Source organism: Pungitius pungitius, chromosome 13, assembly GCF_949316345.1.
Source record: "Pungitius pungitius chromosome 13, fPunPun2.1, whole genome shotgun sequence".
Taxonomy (NCBI): domain Eukaryota; kingdom Metazoa; phylum Chordata; class Actinopteri; order Perciformes; family Gasterosteidae; genus Pungitius; species Pungitius pungitius.
Genome location: NC_084912.1, coordinates 10,090,059 through 10,111,811, shown reverse-complemented (window position 1 = coordinate 10,111,811; position 21,753 = coordinate 10,090,059). Strand labels below are relative to the sequence as shown.

Below are 21,753 nucleotides of genomic sequence, written 5' to 3'. Positions count from 1 at the left end.
AACTTAAATAATAAATCCATGCAAGGACAAATTCGGCACCTGTTATGTGGATATCCAATCATGGTTAATGATAAATGTGTTCCATTGAAGCCATACATTCCTCATTGACAGTCCCTACATGCACCAGGATGCATTGGTCACCAGCTACTGCCGCCCACCCAAAACATGATTTAGTGGTGTTACGCCTGTACTTATGCAGGAAAAGAAAAACACCGGGTCTCCGAAGTCTGATTTAGCTTCAGCCAAGACGGCAACAACTGCAGGTGTTTCCCCTTATGAAATTACAAAATATATTCAAATGATCGTTTTCAGAACATTATGCTTTCATTTATTTTCTTTAGTAATACAATACCAGTACTTCACACTTAGTAACAAGTAATTTTGTTATTGAATGTGAATTGTTTGAAAGTTATGTTTGCTCTTCATGAATACCACAACAACAATGTCCAAATGTGTCCGTAAAAGACAAGCGGTGAGATATTGGTCATGGGTGGATCTTGTGTCTCAAGTTCATGGTCTATTCCTCTAAGTTTTGTTGAACTCACAAAACAGGATAAAAACAGGACCACGTCCCCGAGGACGTGAGATGGTGTCTAGATGCACAAAACGCAGTTCCCATCCAGAGATGTTGGAGGATTAGTATCTAGTTGGCAAATTGCAAATACTTTCATTGAGTTTTTTTTTTTTCTAACTCCTTATGCAATGTCTTAACAAACCCTTCATTCCCTAGGCGCACGGTGTGGAGTTGACATCGACGACTGTGTTGCAAACCCATGCCGAAATCGTGGGAAATGTATTGATGCGCCTAATCAATACCACTGCTTGTGTGTTGATGGCTTCGTCGGGCTGCAATGTGAAACCAACATTGAGGAATGCTTATCAGCGCCTTGTCTTCACGGGAGGTACAGAATTTGGTGTCATTTGGAAGAGAGAGACTACAAAAGGAGGGTGGAAATTGCATGGAATTATTTGTAATTACACTCCTTCCGAGCGCAGTGAGTCGAGACATATGTCACTTGCTCTATGGTCTCTAAATTAAAGTAATTATTTCCATTAAATGGGAAATACTTAATCATTCAATAGGTCCCATCTGTCTGTAAGGATTCTGAATGAACTACAGAGCAACATACACGCGTTTGGGTTCATTTCGTTCTGTTGACGAACCGATGCCAACCCCAATCTGTTGTGTCCTCCTCAGCTGTGAAGACGGAGTGAATTCATTCTCCTGTCTCTGCGAATCCGGATGGATTGGCAGCAGATGTGAAACAAACGTTGACGTGAGTTGAGCTTGATTAATGAACCAAAAGCCTTCCATGCTTTATGAGGCTAATATTAATGTGGCCTTTACTCTATTGGTTGTTGTACCACATAAGTCTATTGAACTACCAGGATCATGTAAGCATTGTGCGAATATCTGATTAAAATAAAAAGCTGTTTAATGCTGCATTGATTTAAACCACCGCTTGCGCTGAACTCTAGAGACAAAAAATTGAGTTACAATGTCGGAGTATTCAAAACCAACGTTATGGCTTTTTCTTTTTTTGATGACACTATGCATTTGAGCTGTGAAATTGTGCATGTCACGGTTGGATCTGTCAAATCTCTAGTTGGTAAAGTGTCATTGTCTTTTAATTTCCAGGAATGTGCTTCCAGTCCCTGTTCGAACGGAGGCTCATGTGTGGATCTCATTGATAAATATGCTTGCTTCTGTCAGGATGGCTACACAGGAAAAAACTGCATGAATGATATAGATGTCTGTAAAGAAACCACTTTTAATGTCTCACTGTGTTTTAATGGAGCCTCCTGCATCGACGGAGAAGGATCAAACTTTACATGCAGGTGGGTTGGACCATTCCTAGAAGTATTTTACTGCTTTGATGAAATGATACTGAAACGAATTGAGTTAAGAATGTGGATGGCGGGTGTAGGTTGGGAAAAGGCAAAATAGCGTGAGATGTGCATTCACAGATGAATGTCTTTTTAGTGTCCAAATGATCTGCAACATGAGGATTGTGCATTGGGTCCACTTTGATTTTTGGAGATGAACTTAGTTAATTATGGTACTTGGAACTTGTCGTTGGTCTTGTTTGAATTCAGCAATCAATCAAGATGTTTGATTTGGCTTATTTAAAGACAATGAAAATAAATACAAAGCATAAATACCGATATAGCTGTTTAGTGATAGAATGACAGCAGGTTCCCAACTTTTTGTGAGAGAATATAATGTTCTTATTTGCATTTCTAAGATTTTATGTGGATGTACATTCCACATACGTTTTCCACTTGAATGGAGATGTTTGATCAGACTGGCACGGACAAGTCTGCTGAAATATGAAACCAGTCATGCAATGGATTCTTTGCCAGACAACATCTGCAATACATCAATTACAGTGTTGTTTTTCACATTCATTTTTTTTTCATTTTTTCAGCAAAAGAAGTCTAAAACCTCTGGTGTATATCATCATACTAAAGTCAATTCCCAAAGAGTAATTTTCCAGTTATTGAATCTCCAAACAAATGTTAGTGGTTATTCTGACATCCTGCATTGGTTCTTTACATTGTTTTGCTTCTGTCACATTTTCTGATGTCACATATTCCCAAAGATGTTCACGGTCTGATGATCGTGAATTGGAAATCCATCCAAGTCAGCAGTTCCTTTGGCCTCAGGTAGCTTTGATGCATGATCAGGCTCATTGGCCATCTGGAAAATGACTTCTCTTCTAGAAAACTTAAAGCCAGTGGGGATGACATCTGCAGAATGGAGCGGTACCCCTTTTTGCTCAAGCTGTAGCTCATCCTCTTCAGATCAGCAGCTCCGTAAAAGAAAAAACATTTCCACACATGTACAGTACATTTTCAATTTGGGTACCTGTGGATTTTATGCACCGCTCAATATGTCCGTTATGTTTTATCCTCTCTTGACCTTCCTCTTGAGTTAGTGCCGCCGATGTAGTTGTTAAATGCATAAAAGAATGAATTTTTTCATTCTATCAAAGCTTTTCGACTTTGTATTTCAACAAAAGAAAAATAAAACATTTCTTTTCACTAAATTACAAAATGCTCATGTTGAAATTATGAGCTTTGTGTTGTCGACCCAGTTATAATAATTAGAGCCAAGACTGAAATCATAAGTCCACTGTCAGCCAACACACTGAGAGCCAGCTCCTCTTCAATCATGTGAGCTTCAGGGATTCTCATTTAGCCTCGTTATCGACTGTTCCTGCACAGAATCAAGACACGACCATGTGAGGGAGGACAATCCAGTAAATAACTAACCAACTAACCAAAATAAAGACCTAGAGGCTTATTACAAAAATATTAATATATTACCAATATAACCATTTATGGATAAGGAAGCCGAACAAGGTAACCAAGAGATGTGAAACAAATTGGATGATAGATAAATAAAATTTATAATAAGATTTTTTCAGCTACAGCGGATTTAAAAACTCAAGAGAAAGGTTGAATAATATCTCTAATTGAAACGATACTGGGCTATGTAGGCGATGGTATTGAAACACTCTGTGTCAGGACTCCAAAGCATTCATTGGTCCCTCAATGTTTATTTGTGGATTTGTTGTTGAATATTCAGAATACAATGTGCTCGCTGGACTAATTGATTGCTATTTCTTTCTTAGGGGAGAATCCAGATGTACGGACTTTAGCTGTTTTTATATAGAACAGGAACTGCTAAGCGCTACAGAAAGTGTCTTATTTCTCTGTAGGTGTAGAGTACAGTTATTTAAAATAGAAATAGGAACAATATATGAATCTTGAAACTTGAAAGCAGTTCCTTAGTTTCAGTTTGACTTGAACCCACGCTTCAGTTTATCATCAGCTTTACAAATGTCACTGCCTTTTGCAGATTTTGTCTATTTTGAAAAATATACTTTTTAATAAGAATATACTACTGACAGTTTTTAAAAATATATATAAATAAGGTCTGTTTTAACGGATGCAGTGCTGAAAGACAGCATCCTGATTTACAAAGCGTGATATGTTTTCTTAGCTGTCCACCAGGTTTCATGGGGGATTTCTGTGAAGTGGATGTTAACGAATGTTGCTCAGCTCCCTGCCACAACGGAGCCATTTGCCAAGATCTTATTAATAGCTACGTCTGCCACTGCAGGTCAGGTGAGTCAGTCGGACATCCTGTGAGTTCCTCAATTTGCTTAGAAATGAGGCAACCAAAGTAGCTTTCTTTCCCTTTCATACCACCTGTTTAATGAAACCCTCCACAACATTCATAAGATGGAGCCTTAATGGAAGGACATTTTGTGAGTCAGTCCACTCTGCCACAGATGTGTTAAAGAGGTTTTTTCTTTTTGTAAGGTAAACTGCACTTTAAGTTAATACTTCAAGAATGGCCATATTGGATTCAAATAGTCCACTTGGAGTAACACTGACAATTCTCCTACGTAGCTTTTGTGCCTCAAAGCCATTCTAAAGTCATCTTCTTTTCTATAAGGGGCAATTGTAGACATGTAGTACTAAGAAAAAAAAGTGGTATTGGCTCATTAAAATGTATGTGGCATCTTACTCTTTAGTGAAAGCCTTTTCTTGTCTTTGTAAGTGTGTGAACCCCAAAAAAAGAAGCAAATCAATGTAGGAGAATCTGATTGATATTCACTTCAGAGGGTGGAAGTGGGAGAGCCCAGGCTCACAACGGCACTCTGTGGGCTTTTGTTCCTGGCAGGTTGGACAGGCCTTCACTGTGAGGAGGACATTAATGAGTGCCTTCCACAGCCCTGCAACCAGGGGATATGCATTGAGAATGATCCAGGATACGGCTACACCTGTTTCTGTCGTCCTGGATTTGTGGTGAGGCTCCCCACCTTATTCCCCAACTCCTTGTCTTTTTTTCTTTTTATTAACCTTTTCCCTCTTGCACCCTCCTGTCTTAAATCCTCTTCTGGCACGTTCTTACTAGATCATCAATTATTATATTCCCACTAAAGCAACATAATATTCCTTAACTCTTTAACTACTGTTATTGCAAACAATTTACCTCGGATGAACTATTCATCATTCTAATATTAACCTCACACACAGACACCTTTTGAATCGTCAGTAATCAGATTTGATCTTTCATCACATGGTTTTGAAGTTTTAAAAAGACGGTTATATAACCTCCTGCTCCCTACTTAATGCAAACTTAATTATTCAAATGCATCGTATTTAGCATCTCATTGTGGCGATATGGGACACATCTGAAGGCTGTCTATTTTCCATACACAGGGGAGGATCTGTGAGCACAACTATGATGACTGCCTGTTGAATCCATGTCCAGAAGCATTTTCCTGTGTAGATGGCATCAACAAGGTCAGCTGCCTGCCTCCTGTTACGGATGCGGTTACCTTGGTGACTGTAGTCAAGAATTCCAGTCGCGGCGCCACACCGAGGGTGCCAACACTCGACATAGCACGAGCAGCGGAGAGGTCTGCAGGTATGTAGTCTGGTAAATCCCTTTTATGGTACTGTTTATACTTTATTGTTTCACTCAAATAAACTAATAGCTATGATAACTATTTCCTTCTCATTAAATGGTTTTTCTTTGCTTTTTCCTTTTATTTAGATTGTAGATTAATATTAAAGAAGAAACACTCGCCAAACCAGAATGTTATGTATTTTAGATTATTCAAAGGAGCCTCCTTTTACTTTGACAGCTTTGTACACTCGGGGCATCCTTTCAGTCAGCTTCATGAGGTGTATAGGGCTGGCAAGTCAATGCGTCGTTATCGCATTAATTGGCTTGGGATGGGCGTCATCACACGTCTCGACTAATGAGAGCATTTGGGGGCGGGCCAAAGACTACTGCAGAGCGCTAACATGAACCGACCGGTAGAGACAGAATAATGGAGCGAGCGGCAGCGGTTATGTGGACATTTCAATTTTAAATCTCTTCCCGGTGGTGCAGCGGAAAGAAGCTAAGTTATTTATAACCCTCATCACTGAAAGTGTGTTTTTTTTCACACAAACAAACAAGGATAAAGACACACTCTGACCAGGCACAAGCCGCTTGTCTCTCTGAGATTACTTTGTCGTGGTCTATATGGTACTTTTTAGTTTCCTTTTTAAACTTCTGGTGCCAATTATCTGTTTGGCAGCGAGAATTCTTTGGAAGTGAAAGGATCGGATCTTCTGGTTTTCCTCCCTCTGAGAGTTGGTGGGGAGTCCATTGTTCAACCAGCAAAAGTTTCCAGTTTTTCTGAAATGCAACAACGTTGTGCGCGCCACCTTCGATGCTAAACTGAATAGCGCGGGGTGACACGCTGTTCGTATTGTCCCGCGCTATAGGAGGTAGGGTTGTTATATCGCGGGAATACTCTGCGACCCTCATCCAATGAGAACTCTGTGCTGAGTGTGGCTTAAATATCTCCACTCAAATTATTCATTGAACATGTAGGCCTTTACTGTATATTTCTTTAGATCAAATAGAAATATTTCCATGCTATTGAATGCATGACTTTTGTGTTTGTAGTGTTTTTCTATTTCTACTTGTACTTAAATAAAGGTTCTGAGTAAATATTCCACTACTGAGTACGTACGTATTCTACTCGACTTAAATGCAGTTTAGCCGAGTTCCCACTAATTGTGAAAAACGTGTGAAACTTCAAAGGCTGCATATGTTTAAGAAGCTGCAATTACACATCAGTTCAAATTAGTTTCATGCTGCTTCTACATGCTTTACTGTTTGAGTGCATTATTATTTTCAAGGAAACAAATATGGTTATGAATTATATTCATATACTGCAAAACACAGACTCACTTTTTGGAAAAAGCAATGTGGCAGAGTATCAAGTTAAATGAATGTTTCTCAATCAAGTCACAACTCCCATTACAGAACTATTCCTCCAATTCCCATAAAGTGTGCAAGAAAGTGACACCAAATTACATCCATCAATTTGTACTGATGGAGGTCCAGAGATTTCTTTTTCTTCTGGCAAATTACTAAGCCTTCCTTCCCTGGCCCTTCCCACCAAACGGTTTTCCACAAGGTTTGCCAGTGTCGATTGAGAGGAGCCTTCAACTGAGCCGGTACTCCAAACGTGATTTTACAGCCTTCGGGAAGGCAATGATATATAATAGGTTTGATTGAGAGATTGTGGTAATTTGTACACCTGTGGTACCAGAAAATCCTGTTAAAACCTAGTGTTGTATTGGCCACTAAAATGCCTTTTTCTATTTCAGTTTGAGAACAATAATTTGGCAATGGTAGATCCAATCATTATTTGTTGCTATATCCTTTAACACTCAAATGAAGACCCTGAACACAATATGTTATACATTATTGGTATTGGATTCAGTCATCCATGTGAGGGGAGGAATTCGGAGCCCTGGGCAGATTGTTACTCTTTGACAGATGAGGTCTGTCTTCCTTTGAAACTGTTCACGGAGCTGTAAAACAGACCTATTGAACGGAGACAAGCTTGAACCAATTCAGAGAGACACTCCGAAAATCACTTTGGGCCAAACATAATGGAGTTCTACCCGCTGCACCTGATCCAGCTCTCATCCAGTGCAGATTGCATTGGTTTGAAGAGGATTAAGACACAGGTGAAGAAAAACAAAAAAACAAGCTTGCACTGAAACATTTCTTTAGTCTTTCTACATTATACATGCATCATCACAGTTAATACGTTTCAAAGCAAGGGGACCCAGAAACTCAAACTTATCTAACTGGGTCACCATCTAAAAGAATGCAGTGCCCTCGGTGCTGCTTGAAATAGACTCTGACAGTGCTCCTTTAAACCTGAGATTGCTCCACAACCTTTGAAATAGTCACTTGGAGTGTTTATATACAGGGGCCAACACATAAACCCACAGTAGGATAACATCACATCTTCAATATTGATTTGGTCAAAATGGTTTTATTTAATTCATTTCGTTGGGAAAAAAACATAACATTAATAATATATGCAATTTAACTGATTTTCAAGGTGTTGTTTTTTTGTTTTTTTTTGTACGGTGGCCGAGAAGGTTCAGACAAATACAAAAGCAACAACACAACCGCAAATGCCACAACGCAACACGAACGCCACAACACAAAATACAAAAGGCACATCACAACTGCAAATGCCACAACACAACACGAACGCCGCAACACGAAAATACAAAAGCCACATCACAACCGCAAATGCCACAACGCAACACGAACGCCGCAACGCAACGCGAAAGCGAAAACGGAAGTAGCTGCCCACGGGAGCGAGCGTATTTTGGAGGAACGCCCACGGGAGCGAGCGTATTTTGGAGGAACGGAGCTGGAGGATGGCAGATCGTTCAAGAAGTAAGTGAAACATGATTCCTTACTTTAACTGTAGCCGCAAGGAATCATGTTTCACTTACTTCTTAAACAATCTGGCATCTTCCAGCTCCGTTGTTACGTGCCGACTGGTTTTTGAACCTACTGGTTTGGCTACGCGTTTAGATGTTATTAAGAGAGTAATCCTACTTGGGCAATGTGCTAGAAAACCTGACAGAACTATGTATTTCACGCTACGCCACCAAAAACCAGTTGTCTTGGCTCACCCTGAACCAAAAGATGTTCTTGCCACTGACGATTTGCAATTTCATGATAAGTAGTGAAATCAGTAGCGGCATTTGACAGCTCGGTTGGCCGACGGCGTAGCGCCGCCGTCTTATAAAGTTTTGCTATTTTGCTCGACTGCGAGTTCGAATCCAGGTTGTGGCGATCTTTTAATAAACGTATGTTCTTTTATTTATTTCTTTATACGTAGCAGTGATGTAGTGCTCACTTATACAATCATAATCGCTGCATTGGATATGGGATGCATTTTGAACATTTTCAGAAATATGTTTGCGACTGTGTGACGGATCAGGTGACCGAGGCAGACAACATCTGCCGCTGTCGGGGCAAAACAAACACGCACGCGTAGCCAAACCAGTAGGTTCAAAAACCCAGTCGGCACGTAACACCGGAGCTGGAGGATGCCAGATCGTTTAAGAAGTAAGTGAAACATGATTCCTTGCGGCTACAGTTAAAGTAAGGAATCATGTTTCACTTACTTCTTAAACGATCTGGCATCCTCCAGCTCCGTTCCTCCAAAATACGCTCGCTCCCGTGGGCGTTCCTCCAAAATACGCTCGCTCCCGTGGGCAGCTACTTCCGTTTTCGCTTTCGCGTTGCGTTGCGGCGTTCGTGTTGCGTTGTGGCATTTGCGGTTGTGATGTGGCTTTTGTATTTTCGTGTTGCGGCGTTCGTGTTGTGTTGTGGCGTTTGCGGTTGTGTTGTTGCTTTTGTATTTGTCTGAACCTTCTCGGCCACCGTATTTTTGGCCCCCAGCTCTCAACATTCAATGCTGAGCTCCCCAGTATTTTTGCTCTACAGTATGAGAGCTGATGGGTATCTGCAGAGGACACTGCTGGTGGAGGAAGGCTTACTGCAGCTAAGCCACAATTTGGTTGCCTTTCCTTGGAGTGATCAGGACAGGTGAAGCTGTTATCTTCTGCTGCCATGTGTGGCGGGAATAAATTACTTAAGCTCCCTTAAATTCAAGTTGATGAGTAAGAGGTTGGTCCTTATGAAACATGCGGCGCCTTTCTCTGGGCCATCACCTTGTTGACCTTCAGTTTAACACGCGAGCACTTGTTCTGTCTACTGCTAATAAATGTTCCTGTGTAGGAATAATTAGGCAGTTTGCCTGAAACCATTTTGATACTTTTAGTGAATTAGCTAATGACGTCCGAATGATGTTCACAGCTCAGTTAAGACATTTTATTGAAAAAAGCTGCTCTCGATGGAAAACAAAGCTGACATTATAGCTGCACTTGATGTCCTTTTTGCTCCTGTACAGAAACTGTCAGTGTTGTCCCCTGGGTAATTTCTTCAGTTATTTCATTAGAAACCAGACAACAAAGACGTAATTGCACAATATGTATATAAATGGCCATATTATATTTAGGATTTCATTCCATTGTGTATGTCAGCGGTAAAACCATTTTAACCAAATCTTCTTCCATCACATTTCTGCTGTTTTTCATCCAGTGTTCAATGATCTTTTGTCTTCCCTCAGCGCTCTGAGAAGACAAGGGGTCCTAGAAAGGTCCTCACCAGTGTTTTATCTCGGTCCTGTGACAAGTTCAATCAGTCAATCTATTAACTCTGAAATAAATCAGGGATGAAACAGAACTTACGTCCTGCCTTTTTTAAAGTAAATGGGACATTAAGTCTACATCAATTACATCTCGTTCCCCAAAGTCTATCCTCCTATTAATGTATCTTAAGCTTGTATTTTTCCAATTATATTTTTCCAGGGAAATGTCGTGTGCTTTAACCTTTTGCATAAAGTCTGTGCTGCATCATTGTACTCCACCTTTCCAAGTAACATTAAATATGACTTATATCTTTTTTTAACATCTTTTATAGACATGTATTTAATAAGAGTTAAATATAAAATGAAAGATTTATATCGATCTATACAATTGTTGTACTGTGACAACTTTTTCCCCAGCTTTTAAGCTGAGTCCGGTAGTGATGGCGTTAAAAATGTACACATATACAACTTGGATTCAGGCAGATGGGCCACAATGTAAACTGTAAAAAGAGGGGACCTTTCGAGGGAGCGACTGCAAATAGCTGCTAATAAGGTTTGATACAGACTTCTGGCAGCAGCCTCAGACCGCATCAACAGTACAAAAGACTAAACAACGGTTTGAAATGAATGAATATCTTTGTCTCTGGGGAGTAATTTCCCATCATCAGCGTTGGTAAACCCTTTTGTCAGAAGTCAGGCGGGCGACTGCACAGCATCGTTGCCGCGTGCGTTCATCCTCATTAATTCCCAGGTCACAGTAGGAATCCTCGTAATAACTCTATTTTTGGTCCTCAAGGTATTGGTGGTGTTGCTCTCCTTAAGTCGTAGGGGTATTTAGGTTGTTGGGCCCCCTGTCGGATCAAAGAAGCTGTAACCCTTTGGGAATTGAGAAGGAACAAATATTGATAAAGGTTCTGACTTGCAGCAGCTGCTCGAATAATTACGGCGTTTTGCTGATTTTTCTAATGTATGGATTTTCTTTTGGACACAGGTGCATCCAGTAATGCTTTTCATTTTAACAGGCTCTCGGTTTGACTTTAAAAAAAAATTGCAGCGCTTCCTTCAAATGAGAACTATATTGAGCACGGCGCCCCTGATGCTCGCCTCCATTTGCAGGCTGTGTCAGTCTTTTAACTCTGTCTGCGTCGCTACCCCCAATAAGCTTGCGGGCACTGGAACTTTAACTGAAATATCCCGTAATTGCCCATTCTCGTGGTTAATATGAACCCTGTTATTCCACTATAAAATGAGGCATGTATGAATACGTTCATTTCAGCCAAGATTGCTCTACAGGGTCATTTGCATGCTTCACATCTTTTTGGCAACCAACACTATTTACAGTATGCCTGTAAAGCAGGAGGGAAAAAACTCTGAAGCTACTAAGAGCTTTTAAAGCTTTTTTCTGCTATCAAATGAATAATTATCTACTTTTTAGCTTCCCACACTATCGCCTGCGCTGCATATTTGTCACTTTAAGCTGACAGTGTTTTTGTCGGGCACATTTCATGTTTACATCTTACACAACATGTAGAGTGCATGGTCTGTGATGTTCTGGTTATGTTGGCTGGGTTTTATTCCCACTTTATGACAATAATAACTTGGCACATCAGTCATTTCAAGCTATTTAATCAAAGTGAAGAAATAAATCAACGGCATAAGATTGCGACATTTGGATACCAAGAGAGTAAAATCACTTGTTTATTTCCAAACAAAACAATCCGCTTTGGATACAACATTGATTTGGATTATGTTTTCTGTTTATTAAATATTTTGATTATTTTGCAATGACTCGTTTGGTTGGCAGTTAATCCTGTGGGTGAAGTAGTTCCTTCTACCGCCATTGTGTTAAAACTCAACAACATCAAACACTACAATGTTTTATTACTTGAGAGAGTTTAGCAGGAAACAACAGCCTATCAAACAAAATACCACAACACTTGATTTCAGGACCTTGAGGAAAGTTGAGGTTGCTAGCAGTAGGCTAATAATACAATTTAGAAAATCCCACAACCAGCATGTATTCGATAGCTAACTATGTTGACCTGTGTGAGCAGATGTTTTGTTGCAGGAAATATGATCGGAAAGGGTTGTTGAAGGGTTCATGCAGGAAGCTGCTTTCACCCCGGTTTTAACCTTTGTTACTTAAAACAACTCCAATCCGCCTCCAGCCAACTCAGTTATCTTAGTTTTTCCGTTTGGTTTTCCAGAGGGACGTCTATCATTTGACTTGAACTATTCCATTCTGGAGGTATAACCTCACCGAAAGGCACAGGAGGCCATGGAAGGTTAAAGCTTTGTTTAATTTATTTAATGATTTTAATATTTTAGTATCGGCAACTATGACGCTGTGATGCTGTCTTGTTTTGCATGTGTAGACCAATAGGAACACTTGAAAAGAGAATTAAGACAATGTAGTTTTGTGCATTTATATTACAATATGCCTAAAGTTTATGGTATTTTTTACCAATGTTGTATTTCCATTATCAAATCTCTAATATATTTTCCATATACTGAAGACCTAATGGCACCCCTGGCAAGTAAAATATTAGTTTTTAGTATGCATTGTAGTCCACTTAAAGGTCACTAACTGTATAACTATACTCAGAAAAAATATAATCAACTGTAGAATCACTTAGAAAAAAAAATTCTTATCCGCCAAAACAGTTTTGACCCGTTTTCACAGACAAAACATGGAGAACATGGACAAAATGAGCCTTTTTTTTACCTGTCAAAACAAGTGTTTTCCAAAAAACGATTTTACAGATGGGAGAAAATGTATGAAAGTTCGAAGGATTGTCCCTGCAAATCCTCTTTTTTCATGTATTCTGCAGTCATGAGTAGAGGATCACAGCAAAGTAGCTGTAGAGTGCAACTGCACAATAACAAAACCACCAAAAGTCCATGTTGAAACCTCAGTGGCAACAAGCATCGGCCCTGGACAGCACTAATAGTGAGGTTCCTGTGTGTCTGTCACCCCGTGCCCTGACCTCCCTGTGAAGGAGCGCAAAATCTTTCAGAGGTCAATCGAGTCATAGCAGAACCTTTTTGAGACCTTTTACACATTTTCTCTGCTTTTCTATGTTTTGTATTTTCCAGATTCAAGCTACATTCAGTTCTTTGGGAAATCATTCATGGAGTTTGACGGTATTGACCTCAGCGAACTCAATAACATTACTTTGAGATTTCAAGCTCAAGTCACCCATGGAACCATACTTTATGTGGACCAAGGACCCGCTAACAGGGATTCCTTTTTCATGAAACTCTTCATCCTGGATGGAAACCTGCAGGTAATCACTCATGTTATGTCGTTAGTATGCTTGATTGTATTCTAGTTATTTAATTACTGCATTCATTGCAGTCATGTTTACCCATGACAGACAATGTATACAGTTCATTGAGCAATAACGTCTTTTTAACTGTCTCTTTCAGTATCAATTTGGCTGTAGCGACGATGAAGAGGTTGCCTGGATTAATACATTCATTCACGTTGCTGATGGCAAGCTTCACATTGTTAATATCAGGTATGTTCTTTGTTATATTCTTATATACTTTTGATTTCAGTGTGAAGGTGGAGATCTGTGTTCCACTGCAATGAGAATGTCTTTTTTTATTTATTTTTTTACATCTGAAATAATAAATTCAAATAGCATGTTAGAGCTTTTCATTTACAGGTTTTATTTCCACATATATCAACCCAGATGCAGTGTGTTCTGTATGTCCTTATCAACACTTTTTTTACTTAAAAAGAAAAAGAGGTACATTAACAGTACGCTACTTACAGAGTGAAAAATACAAAATGTGATCAAATAGTGTTAGCACCTCAGGTGGTACTAACTTGATCCTCACTGATCCACCCATTTCAAGTGTGCCAGGCCTTTTTGTAGAAAAGGGCTTTAACTAATTCTGGGGGAAGCTATATAATTGGCAGGAATCACCAGACTGAGAATGTAGATGTTATTACAAATGAGCAAATGGGCTTACATTTTAAAGAACTAAAGCAAACGTCAGAATGTGCCTATTAAAATGCATTAGTGATCACATACCATGTTTTATTGGCTGTTCTAAAGTCTTCATTTGCAGTTTTTCATTACGAAAAGATTAACAAGCAAGAGCCAAGCACAAAATCAATGTTTAAATGATTTAAAGTGAGGCTGTGGCCCCTTTAGTTATATTGTTCCTAAGCTCATGAGCAATCTTGCTGCCAGTCCTCTCCATTATGCCCTGACATGAGAAAAATGTGGTTCAGTTTCAAGTCAAAGTTTATTGTGTATGAGCTGAAAACTGAAATAAAGCGGCTTGAATTCAACTCTTACCGAATAGAGAATTTGGAGACTGTATTCATCGTGGCAAAGAGGCCTTTTCAACTGTTCTGTTTGAGCGCACTAAATCATTTATGAAAACAACATTCTGTTTTGTTAGGCTCAACTAAAAAATTAATATACAGAGAATGACATGCATTCGGGTAGAGGATTACGTTTTCAGAAGAGAAGAAGTACTGAAGGTGATTTTGAACACGCTGTGGCAAAGGTGAGCAGGTGATCTCCTGTGGAAACGAGGCTGATCGGGAAGGTGGCCTGGTGTCTCCTGGCAGAACGCTGCACTGCCCTAAATATGCGAGTGCAGCTAAGGAGGCCTATCAAGTCCAAGGGGTGGCAAGGCTCCACCCCACCCCGTTTTTTTTTTTTTTTTTTTCTGCTGTAAAAATACAACAGCAGTATGAATCAATCATAATGTTCTCTACCAAACCCTTGGAGACATTGCAAGAAAGAGAGCTGTCATAACTAGAGGGGCGAGAGAATGGAAAAATGGTTCCTGGTGTCACAAAGCAAATTCTTTGTAATTGTCTGATGGCCGAGTCCGTCCATCTTTGTCTGGTTTGACCCAGAGCTACAACGCCGTGGCCATCCTCAACGTCACCGCCTAACTCATTATAGACTTTTAATATATCTTCCCGTCAAAGACGCTTTTCAATATGTTAAATAGAAACCCGGTGGGGCTGACTTCTCAAGGACGTCGAGCACAGTGCCCTCTGGCTGCTGGCCAGGCCGCCGTGGCAGACTGCTTCTAAATTAACCGCTTCTCCACGCTGGCTCTAGAGGAAGGACTTATGCAGCTCCGAGTTAGTGCCCCGAGTGTTTAGCCGCCATATGCAACGGCGCTGCAAAGCACAGGCTTAACAAATCAGACTAGATTGCTTGGCGGACCTCGTGGCTTCCACTCAGGGAACAAGGGGTATCAAGAGACGCTGGAGAGGAGACATGAGCATCGATGGCCCCGAGAACCCTCGAGCTGAGGATGGTTAGTCCAGAATCTGTACTTAGGTAATTATCAGTTCTCCCCTGGTGTTTCAAAGTGGAGAATTGGTTTCTGAAATCTATGAAGGGGTGGAGGACAGCAGTCGCGCCTCAAAAGGATTAGTGATCATTTTATTTTTAAACAGAGTACACAAAACGATTTCACTTATGTAACTTGCACGTTTTTAAAATCCCAGCATCTGGTCACTCTCAACCTGTCATGAAGTTGTTTATCTCTGTAGCAGAAGTTCAACTCAGACGAAACTGCTTTTTTATAGTTGCGATGTTAATGCTAAACTTGATTTCTCGAAAGGGGTTATTTGTGTATTGTCAATAACACAAAAACTTCTTTTGTTTTTTAATCCAACACTACAGGGCATAGATATTTTAAGATGTCTTTAGGGATATTGTTATTACTAAATATATGGTAGTATGTTTTCTATAAAGAGATATCATAGCGATGTTATTATAAAAATGTGTGCCTGCTGTTTGTTTAACATGTCCGTGCTCTTTTATAGACAACACCTGACCCCTTGTGAGGCAGAGCTTACTCTTTCTGGTCATGAGAAAATCAGAAGTACGGCAAGAGATTTCTGGTTGGGAAACATGGTGATGAGAACAAACCACGTCTTCATAGGGGGTCTGCCACATCAATATCTACCCAATCAGGTACCATTTGCAGCTCCTACTTTCTCAACTGCCTACATTAATAAAAAGCTTCTTAAAACACACATATCCTTTAAAGTTACATGAATCATTCATACGTTAAAAAAATGTAAAATCTAGGATAGAACTGGAAGAAACCACATAATTGTCCAAAATGTGTTTTTCTCTTAGAGAGCAAAACCTTTCTTCAACTACACAGGCTGCATTGAGATAATTGAAATCAATAAACGGAGGAGCTTTTATATATCCGATGCCATCGCCAGCAGCAACATTGACCCATGCAGGTAAAGTAAAAAAAAGTTTTTAGTTTTCCTGGTCTCACACATTAAAAATGTCTTTAACCTGTTTTTATATTACTTGCATAATGAAGTACATACACCAGTATGCTCATCTTGTTTGATCTGATGACAGTGATGGAAATCCACACTTTGTAGTATAAGTAAAACTGATACAACATTGGTCTACTATGTAAATGAAGTTTATGTCCTATATCGAGTATTTTTGGCTGCAAATGAGATGAATTCATATCTTCAGGCTTAAAAGCCAAAAAATATAATTCGATTACAACCATTTTACAGATACATTCATGTCATCGAAGCCTCAACAAGAAGCTCTTCAAGCTGGACAACTCAATCCACAAGCTTTGACACAGTGAACACAACAACAACAACAACAACTGTGGCTCCGACACAAAGAGAAAAATATCCTCTGCAGGAAATTAAAGTTTGCCACAACAGTCTTTGCCGCAACGGAGGAACATGTCATCAGCTGCAGCTGCCTGGGGGAGCGGTGCCGTCCTGTCACTGCCTGCTTCATTTCTCCGGCGCTTTCTGTGAGAAAGGTACGCTTGGATTTATTTACTGAGCGATTTCTACACATTTTTGTATGGAGGATCTGTGTTGCCACAGTCTGTACCGATCAACGTGACATAGGTACATTAATCCATTGAACACCACAACCTATGTTGATGTAAATAAGTGGTGGTAAGTGTGCATGCAAGCGAGCAGGAAAAAGCTCAAACCCCCCCCCCTTGTACCGCAACCTCCATAGTTGTCTTATGAACAGCCAGCCAACAAATGACGTTGTTTAATATATGCTGAGCCTCTTTGGCTAATAGGTTTCACTATGAGGGGAAAATAGAGTGAGCTGCATTAGGAATTTTTGAGCGATGTGAATTATTCAGGATATGATTAATGAAATGAAAGATCCATATAAGCAGCTTGAAGCATCGCTGTGTGTCCATGTTCACCTCCAGCGCTCATTGAGCATGAGAACGCGACCTTGTAGCACTCGCCTCAACATCCAGCTACGTTGTGTTTGTAAGCCCCAGATATCCCCTCCGTTCTCATCCCTGTCCCCGCCAAATATTTATTTATTTCAAACCAACCCCGTTCGACACACCAGGAGGACAGCAGCACTAGACACACAGGGTTTTTTTTTTGCAGATTTCTTCTCGGTGCACTTAAAATGTGCCACCTGCCGTCCCTGATCTGCTCTGGCAGTGTAGGAAACAGCATCCGCTATTTTGCTGTTTTAGGCATTCTGTTCCAGTGACAACATTAGTAACACAAACAGGTTTTAATTAATTGTTTGTGGGCTTGATAAGACGAGCCAAGTAGCTCAGAACTGACAGAAATGTCCTGTCGTGTTGGTCTAACTACAGTGTATATATAACTAATAATGAAAAAAACACACAAGCAAAAGTGTTTGTTTATCTACTCGGATCTAATTTGCAATCATCAGCATATCTGGCCAACTTCTACCTACAGTAGTGAATTTAATTTAGTTTTAAAGCTAGTGTGTCACCGCGGTGTGTATGTGTATGTGTATATATATACATATATGAAACTAGTTTTGAGTTGAAGGAGAAAAACAGACCATTGTGTATTTTTTCCTCGAAGTGTTAAAGCTTTTTAAGGAATTCGAGGCTAATGCTAGACATTAAGAAATATAGTGATTTGAAAACTGCATTTTATAGGTTTTCTACCATTTTTATCTTTGTAAGCTTCCCCACGAGCAAAAACAGAAACCTTTTCACTTCCTCTCTATTTCCTAGAGCACTAACAATTTGTGTTGAGAGGTTTTAAAAATGAGATTGACAGTAGACTCCAAATGTTATGTGCTGCATATTTTACACCTGAGGAGTAATGTAACCTATGAAAATTCTTATTAGTATTTCAGTTTTACAATGAAAACTGGATTTGTCTTTACCGTGACAACCCCTTAACGGGATTGAGGCCGATGGCATAATGTTGTGCTTACAGAACACATAGGAATTTTACACTATGGCGCTTAAAGCTAACATTAATATGGCCTCAGCAGCCCGGTTGCATCTGACATCCTTATTTGACGCCTCCGCCATGTGTTCTGAAATGCTAATTTACAGTGGTTTCAATAATCTACTGAAATGTGATATGTATCTCCGGGCACTTGAACAACAAATTCTAGGATTTTAAGGACTTCAATCTTATTCATTTTTCCCATTAGAGACCGAAACCGCAATGTTCTGCTTACATGGCCTGTATGGTGCTTTGCTATGCCAGGTATTAAAGATGCTTTCATCAAAGTTTAAGCGGCTAGTAGAGACTCAATTATTCATTCAGTTATTTATCAACATTGGAACCAGTTGGATTCACAAGGTTAATTGCAATTGTGCCCGAAAGTATTATCACAAATGACTGCAGCATATATGCAAGGACATCTGCGTGAAAACGTTGTTGTTGTTGTTGTTGTTTTCAATCAATTATAAAAAATCCCAGCCTTTTCCTTCCATGACCCTGCTTATCCTTTAACTTGTCACATGAAATGTTTCCTCTGAATACCAGCTGTGGCCTTTTGGAGTCATTTCTGCTGAGTTTGAGGAATTTCTTCTCTTCAGAAGCATTTCAGTCTCTCGGGTTAACGGAGTGCAATCTCACATGAGCACCCATCGGGCGATGCACTTTAAAAAACTAGTTCTAATAGCAGACAGACCCGGCCCAGAAGCTTATATGCTGACAAAGTCTGTGAATGTGTCAACTTTGACGAGTGACAACCTCGTCCTCACATCTTGTTGAATTAAGAATAGGCATAAGAGAAGAATAAAGCCCCCACCCTCCAGTTAATTATAGATGTGTCAACCTAGCCAGTGACTAATGATGCCTTGTTTGTGTCCTAGATGAAATGCTGACATGTCATTGTACACTAGTATCTAAGGGAAATATCAGGATGCGTTATTGTTAAAGAAGATCTAATCTCCTACTGATGTTGTTAATGGTAATACTACATGTTGTAAAATGTAGCCTAATAGGAGATAATTTGTCTGATATATATTAAAGAACATAGATAAGCGGTTTAAGTGCTGCAGTTACTTAAGATACAGCTAAATATTTTTACACATACAAACATGCAATGCATTATTCCAAAACTGATGTAGTTTATACGACTAAGCAGTAAACGTATTAGTTAAATCAGCTTCACCTTGATTGCCAAGTAACAGAAATAATCTTAAAATATTTTATTTTGTTTTATATATTTAACAGTTTAGAATCGTTCATTATCTGTACTTTTAGTTTTATTTTTGGCGTTATTGTGCACATGGGGGAATGAACGCCTCCTGAGGTAAAAATGGCTCTTTAACTACTACTTGGCTTTGTTGACCTGCTGTAGTTTGGTACTGAGCAGGTAGCATAACGAGCGTTATTAGAACATTTTGCAGCAAATAGCTGCCTGCTGTTAACAAAAACTATTCTTTGAGAAGGTGAAAGCCAGACAGCTAAAGAGCGAAGTGAGATTCATGAAGCTCATTAAGGCTGAGGGACGCTGCAGGATAGTTCCCTGCTGGTTCATCGCTGTGGCTGATCCCTTTTTTACATTGATTGAGTAACATAGACAATGTAAGTGCAATGTGGAGTGCAGGACTCCTACAGTTTGACCCTTCATTCATTCTGTCTAGGACCAAGGCTAGAACAGGGACTGCTAAGTGTGTAACTCCCTGCTGTGCCGTATTAGCACGGTAAAACAGAATAACAAGACCCCAAACACATGTATTATATCACCACATCGGCTTATTGCAGTTGTTTACTGCAGTTTTCTCTCGCTTTTTTTGAGCACATGAAGACCGTGAATTGAGAGCAGCTGTCAGACCTTACTTGTCAGTCAGGTTTAGTTGGTATCTTATGTTTGGCCTGTAAACAGGAAGCTTGCCATGTGTGAGTCTTGCTCCGTTATGCTTGGACCCGGGGGTTGCACCTCGGGTGGGAGTCGTACCTGAATCCAGGCCAGAGCCGGGTGCTTCAGTTGGTGTTTGACGTCGAGCAGCCGACTTTAAGATAAAGCCAGTTCATCTGGGCATGTCAGGGATTTAAGCTATGATAAATTGTCCCTCCGAAGAAGACACAGTGGGTCGTAGACCTTGCCAAAGACATTCTGTCAAGTATGTAAGCATTCAATTGAAAGCTAAGTGATCACAAAAATTAGTTACGGAGCAAATGGCTGTGAGGTACGCCAGTAGGCGAGAAAGAGGGAGCCAGCGAGGCAGTAAATTATTCAGACTTGGGCTGCATTGATCATGACCTCCTTTTACGGCTCATTACCTTATGTCCTTACTTCTCGTATACTTGAAAGTTGAGAGCACAGTTTTGTCCCATTTATATCTTTTCAGTAACTTTTACCTAACGACGACATGAATCCAAATATGAATGTGCACTCTTTTTTTTTAGGATTAAAAGTGGAATTATATTTTAAATTTTAAAAATCTGTCTCTGTAAAATAATGTGAGTCTAAATTGTCTTTTTGACATTATTATATTGAACATTTCTAATAGAATCCAACAATAGTAATAACCTGTATTATTTTACAAAATCAAAATGAGAACACGGGGTATTTCAACTGAATGTGTACTCTTTTATTAATGAAAACGAAATAACACGACTGAATTGGTCCTTGTTGCAGGTAATGCTTTCATAGATCAGGACCTGAACAGATCATGCAAATTCAGTGAGGAAAAATAACAGATCATTTTTTTAAAGCAATCAGAAAATAGTCTTTTTAAGGCTGCGAACATTTGCAGCTTTTGTGTTTGACATTAATGGGACCGGATGAGGGGTTGTCGGCTTACTGCTTTGCCAACACCATGCCAGCTCTTTTTGCTGTAATTGCTGATGCCTTTAGAAATGAGCCAGCTCAATCTGCCTTTCAATGATATTGCCAACAAGCATTACTAGATTGACTCATTATTATCGGCCCGAGATAAAAGCTCCTCCTACAACAAAAGAAACACATTTGGTATTTTCTCTTTTTGCTCAACTTAACTCTTTCTCTAAGAATCACCCACTCAGATTGTGTAAGAAAGCAGCGAGGGGCTCAAAGTCTCTGGGCTCAAAGTGTCTGGGCTCACAGGCCAAGATTACGGGATTATGACTGTTTTAGAAACGGTATGAACAAAAACTCCTATCAGGTGTTGGTCTGAGGACTGATCAATAAACTTGCGTCAGACCCTGCTGAGATTTTCACATAACATATAACAAGTGCATTGTCCTTATTTCGATTAATAGATCTATTGTTCACCAGTGGTGCCTGACTACTACTAACAAAGAGCAGCATCTTTTTTGTCTTTTCAATCGTAGCTTATAGCATAAAAATGATCAGTTAAGCGTGCATACAGTTGTTTGACCTCTGAAGGCACACGCCAGACAAATCTCGCTGTTTTGTTGTCTAACAAAAGCCCGGCGGCGCATTTCTTTTCTACTACTGCTATA

General features: G+C 39.8%; 1 protein-coding gene across 1 annotated transcript in view; it reads left to right on the top strand.

The window, feature by feature from the left end:
* Positions 1-21,753, top strand: part of eys (eyes shut homolog) — a 125,073-nt gene that overhangs the window by 64,830 nt on the left and 38,490 nt on the right. Inside the window, exons 29-39 of the mRNA XM_037465464.2 lie at positions 731-902; positions 1,199-1,277; positions 1,640-1,839; positions 4,010-4,134; positions 4,697-4,821; positions 5,239-5,446; positions 13,152-13,342; positions 13,485-13,576; positions 15,868-16,018; positions 16,187-16,299; positions 16,594-16,856. Of these exons, the coding sequence (XP_037321361.2) occupies positions 731-902; positions 1,199-1,277; positions 1,640-1,839; positions 4,010-4,134; positions 4,697-4,821; positions 5,239-5,446; positions 13,152-13,342; positions 13,485-13,576; positions 15,868-16,018; positions 16,187-16,299; positions 16,594-16,856 (1,719 nt within the window). The remainder of the gene's footprint in view (positions 1-730; positions 903-1,198; positions 1,278-1,639; positions 1,840-4,009; positions 4,135-4,696; positions 4,822-5,238; positions 5,447-13,151; positions 13,343-13,484; positions 13,577-15,867; positions 16,019-16,186; positions 16,300-16,593; positions 16,857-21,753) is intronic.